This window comes from Brassica napus, chromosome A5 (genome assembly GCF_020379485.1).
Source record: "Brassica napus cultivar Da-Ae chromosome A5, Da-Ae, whole genome shotgun sequence".
Lineage (NCBI taxonomy): Eukaryota > Viridiplantae > Streptophyta > Magnoliopsida > Brassicales > Brassicaceae > Brassica > Brassica napus.
Genome location: NC_063438.1, coordinates 18,766,602 through 18,772,601, shown reverse-complemented (window position 1 = coordinate 18,772,601; position 6,000 = coordinate 18,766,602). Strand labels below are relative to the sequence as shown.

The following is a 6,000-nucleotide window of genomic DNA, read 5'->3' as shown; positions in this document are numbered from 1 at the left end:
ACCAAATGGAATTAGAAGAAAAAGAGATGAGTACAATTTCCATAGGAGAAATATTTTTCATGTATTCTTTCGGTTTCCAGCAAACAAATATAATCAATAAATTAGTTCTTTCTATTTTTAGTTAGTAAAAACAATAGAGAACACAGTAAATTAAAATTTTCTTTTTTGGTAAGAAGTAAAATTAAATTTTGCTGGAATTAAACTCTATTTCGCTCAACCAGGCAAAGCCAGTAGAATCCGAAATGCTATAATATGCATGATCATTTGACCAAAGAAACTGCAAAACTTTAGGAAGAGTAATATTTTAATTAATAAGTTCGGTTTCAGGCAAACCTAATTAAAAGAGAAAACAACCTTCGGCCGCATAATATTCAATATTCATGGTGCATAATAGAATATATACATAGTAGCTGACAAAAGAAAAGAATATAGTAAAATGGAATAAGAAAAAGGCCGGTAAGACTAGTATAGTAAAAACCATTACTATAAACATAACATACGTGCTCAATGATTACTAGCGAGTTAGTTACCAAACATATTCTTTTGTGAGTGGAGGAAAATATTATGATATAATTTTTGATATCATTGTGAAGTTGACTATCTTAGCATATCATTGTGGGAGTGCGATACACACACATATATAATAATTAACATAATAAAAAATAATTCTCAGTTTTCAACTAGGATGATTTCTAAGTAAAACTTTATCATTCGATGTGTATGTTGTTTTTATCGCGAGTCGTATCATGATGAACTATATAAATTCCAAATAGAGGAACCAATTTATTTATTTTTTACGTCAAACGGCAATTCTATTACTCAAGTTTGAGGTGGACTGGGTAATCAGACCGGAATAGAACAACCAATAAAATGTAACTTCCTATGGAAGGATCTAGCAGTCTTAGCTAAAAAATCTGAAAACTGATTGCGCGCTCGTGGAACATGAATGATGTTGAAGTCCGGAAAGCAAATCAGCAGCGTCGCTATCCTTTCCAATTATGTCGCAAAGCTAGGCCAAGCATGAGGATCCTTTATCATTGCTATCAGCTCCTTGCAATTTGTCCCAAAGTTTTGGCAATTTGAGTGTTGAAGCATGTTCTCCATTGCCCATCGTAGAGCTTCTACTTCCGAATGCAAAGCTCATTCACGTCGATTGAGATTCCTTGTCCCCATCAATTGAATGTTTCCTCTACTGTCCCACCAGGCCCATCCACATCTACTATACTGACCCGAGGCTATCCAAGATCCATCTAGCAAGCAAATATTACCCAAGCTTATGGTTTGGGGCTCCTCAAGAATGATTTCTTGTATCACAGGTTGTACCACTTCGTTCGCATTAAACCAGGTTTGACATTCACTCTCTGCATATCTAACATAGAGGAACCAAGTTAAAATCCATATATATATATATATATATATATATATATGGCCGTATAAATGAAAATGACGAGTCACTATTAAATAGAGTATATCGGTTTATTATGGTTAAGAGTTAATCATCTAGTTTTTAGGTTTCCTTTTGCTTATCCAGAATATTTAAGGAATGTTGTAACAAACTTTACTCGATTTACACATTCATTCATTTAGTTCAATAGTCACTAGGCTGCTAAGCCTTCGTCCATGTGAACACATATGAATAGTTAGTTGACAGTGTTATAAACTAGGTGATAACCCGCGTCTTGTGCGGGATGAGATTATTAATTTTGTTATTTATAAAATAAGAAGACATTAGATCTATTTAATGTGGACATCGATTTAGTTTTAGGTTGGATTTTTTGGACTTTTCATTGGTCACAACTTATGTGTAGAGATTTAGGATATATGAGTCATTATCAACTTATCGCAACCATTATAGAAAAATGCTTAGGCTTTGCATTTAGGTTTTGAGTAAGAAAGATAGAAGACATGTGCCTTATATAGGTCTAAAAAACCTAATGCAAGTTACGCTTATCGCCTTAAAAAAAATTAATGTCCTATATTTGTGTCTTGCTCAGCACAATCAATATATATTGCCATAAACCAAAGTTTTGAAATATATGCAAATCCCCTATCATCAATCAACCTTGGCAACCACTCAAGGTAGTAAAATCGATTTCAAAAACAGAGCTTAGCGTTTCCTTCGGTATAATAACAAACCGATTTTGAATTTTGGTTTAAAAGTGTTAACCATAATAATAGGGAAAGCTCTGATTTTGAAAACGATTTTTATCATACCGAATGAAAGTGTTAAACCATAACAGAGCTTAGCGTTAAAACCATAACCATAATAATAGGAAGAGCTCGAGAATATAGTGTTTCTTTATTATACCGAAAAAACTTGTCATCGTTAACATAGCTTCAAAGCTTTTATATACACCAAAACCTCAAAAACAACTGTCCTTGAACAAACGCAAGATTGTTTTCATATATATCTATGATCTATCTGTTATATTCTTTGTGGGATTATTCAGCTTTCAGCTATGCTATCTAAAATAGGTCTCTAACCTGTATTACATTGAAGATTATTATCATCAGAAAGCAAAGTTTGTTTCCCAAGAGTCTGGTACACCATTTCATGGAACGACCCTCCTTGGAGCAACTTCTCTAACTCTTGCTTACTCAAAACGATTTTCATTATCATAACACTCACGTTCTTATTGTCATCACCATCAGTGTTGCTGGTTCTTTCACCAGTATGATCGGCTACACCTTCTCTAAGTAATCTTGCATCTTATTCCACCTCAGGATCCGCAAACGTTACTTTCTTGGTTTTACATTGAAGATTATCATCATCAGAAAGCAAAGTTTGTTTCTCAAGAGTCTGGTAGACCATTTCATGGAATGACCATCCTTGGAGCAGCTTCTCTAACTCTTGCTTACTCACAACGATCTTCATTCTCATAACACTCACGTTCTTATTGTCATCACCATCAGTGTTGCTGGTTCTTTCACTAGTGTGATCGGCTACATACACCTTCTCTTAGCTAGTAATCTTGTGTCTTCTTTTACCTCATGATCCGCAAACATTACTTTCTTGGTCTTTTTCATTTTCGTTGTTGTAGGGACAAGATAGTAGAGATGACCAGAGAGAAGCTAAACATCGGGAAGAAGATGACAAGCACTGTTGTTGTCGAAGAGTGTGGCCAGAGAACTGCATAAGGATGTGATGCATCGTGAACACCTTTTTATAACCCTCCACTTCGATATAACTTTCCAAAATTTGAAAGCTTAAGAGTATCGATGATATAAAACGTTTGTTATAGCTTTTAATCAAAATAAAAAAACAAAATTGTAAGGTGTTCTATTAAAGCGACTTATCAGCATAAGTTCTTCTAAATGAATGTGAGAGCGCCACGTGCCAAAGGTTGTGTGAATGCATTAAAGCCAATGCATGCCTTTTAATATATAAGGGATAGTAGTAATTGTGACCAAATTCGTAAATATATGCTTGCTGTAACGGTTGTTGTCCCCACAAGGCCTTGTCCACGATTTGAAACCCCTTTGTTTCTTGGAAAATTGGGTTTAATAACAGTGAAAAAACACTAATTAGCTAGATGTCCAATTTTTTTAGTACACATATACACAACGTAGCTTTTATATAATAATGTTATTTTATCCTTTCAAACAACTGGTGAAACCTGCATATAAAAAGCATTACTTGTCAAAAATAACTTGCGGCTCTTTAATATTCATATTTTCTTCTTTTGTAATTTCTTTTGCTAACTTTCTTCATTTTCCATTTTATTTGGGTTTAAGATTCATTTTTGAATTTGAAATTTATATTTGGGTTTAGGGTTTAGTGATTAAGGTTTAGGGTTTAGTAATTAAAGTTTAGGGTTTAGTATTTGGAAAGAAGGTTGAGGTCAATATTAACTTCGTTCATGCAATCATAGTAATTTCATAATTTCACTAATTTGTACTATGTTATTTATTTTGTTTCATTATATTTGGATTAAAAGTTTATATTTTAATAATGTTTTATATCAAGTACTATTTGCATATTTTGATATTTGGGTTAAACTTTATATTTATGTTAGGGTTTAGTGATTAATGTTTTGGGTTTAGTTTATTGAAGGTTTGAGTCGACGTTGGGGGCAATGCCTCATTCCCTGCTATTTAATTTGTTACTATTCTATTTTAATAATGTTTCATATTGTGTATTATTTGCATATTTTGATATATAGGGTATGGTTTATATTTCCTTTTAGGATTTGGTGATTAGTATATTGGGTTTAGTTATAGAAAGTTTGGGTTGACGTTGGGGTAAACATTACCTCTTTTCGTGCAACTATAAATATTTTAAAATTTGAACAATAAGTATTATGATATTTAATTTGTTACTATTCTATTTTAATAGTGCTTTATACTATGCATTATTTGCATATTTTAATTTTTGGGTTAGAGTTTATATTTCATTTTAGGATTTAGTAATCAGTGTTTTGGGTTTACTTTATAAAAGTTTTGGATTGACATTGGAATAAGCATTATTTTTTTTTCTTTACAATTATAAACATTAATGAACTTTTACTCAAACCACATGACTAAGGAAACTTCCGTAGTCATATAGTTAAAACCATTTTTATTTCATATATATTAAATATTATGCCTTCAGTCAAAGTAAATTCTAGATCTGCCACTCATTAATTCTACTGAATGTATAATTGTGGATTAGAGTATCTGAGTGTGCCTATAACCTATAATATATGGATCTGATCATTTGAAACAAACCGAACAACAAAAACCAAATAGAAAATCCATTTTCACTTGATTGGCTATAAGAGCATCCAAAAAAATCTATTTGAAGTTTAAAAGTGTTTTTATCCTTGAAAAAAATGTTTTTATCCAAAATCAAACTTTTAACTTTAAAAATATATATATTTTATATTATAATCCTTATATTCTTCATAATTATTTAAAATGCATAAAAACTTATAGATAATTAGCACATATTTGAAAAGTATTACAGAAATAATAATAAATAAAATGTTACACTAAAATATAAAATTTTACATAGAAATACATAATTAAATATTAAATTACATGTAAAATATCATATTATTCCAAAAAACTATTTCCGTAATATTCCCATATACGATGATCAACTAGTGAATTTGTTAAGTTTCTTCTGTAATATTTTGTTTTGTCTAAATCATGTTTTAAAATATTTTAATATTATTTTAATTATTTTAATTAATTTTATGTGTAAAACTTCAGTTTATTAAAAATTGAAATATTTATGACATATAAAAAGTTAAGAATTAAAGCGCTAAACAGAAAAAATATTTAAAAATCATAAATGTGATGTGTAATTATAAGGATCAAAATATAAATAAAATTATGAAACTTCAAATATGAAGTTTTGCATATTGACACTTTATATTTGAAGTTTTACTATTTAAAACCTCAAATTTTTCATTTTTGAAAAGTAAAAACTTTATAGTTGAAATTGCAGAGTATCTTTTGGAAATGCTATAAAGAGTCAATTTATATGAAGCACACATGCAATTTAAGAAATACATTCAGGCTTATTTCATGTCATTTACATTCTAAGCAAAAAAAACAAAAAAATGAGAGGCTAATTTCATGTATGAAGTCCGATGGAACCCGAGATCGTTTTTCTATATGATCATAATTTTACGGTTTGGCTTGATGTAGTTGGGATTTATTAGATGATCCGGCTGATCTGGATTGGAAAAATACGTTGCATTATATCACAACACACAGTTTTAATAAGGAATGTTTCATCGTAAGCCAATATGCAATCTATTTTCTTACAAATTAAATAACTATTTATGATCAATTAATTCAACATTTCAATAAAAACATGAAATTTGTTTGCTTTCATAACAATTTTTTTTTGGTGTAGGTTGTCCCACTAGTTAAATTTGTTGAAGCGGCTAATCTGTTCATTCATAATTAGAGAGGTGTGTTTGACGTCAAAAACATTATTAAACAAGATTTAAAATTCTTAAACAAATCAGAAAACTGTAACATTGAATTTGGAAACAAAAAGAAAATGTA

General features: G+C 30.3%; 1 protein-coding gene across 1 annotated transcript; it reads right to left on the bottom strand.

The window, feature by feature from the left end:
• Positions 1-2,479: 2,479 nt before the first annotated feature.
• Positions 2,480-2,875, bottom strand: LOC125608651. The gene is made up of 2 exons (XM_048779085.1): positions 2,755-2,875; positions 2,480-2,709 (listed from the first exon to the last, which is right to left on the bottom strand). The coding sequence occupies exons 1-2, from the start codon at positions 2,873-2,875 to the stop codon at positions 2,480-2,482; spliced, it is 351 nt and encodes a 116-aa protein (XP_048635042.1).
• Positions 2,876-6,000: the final 3,125 nt, after the last annotated feature.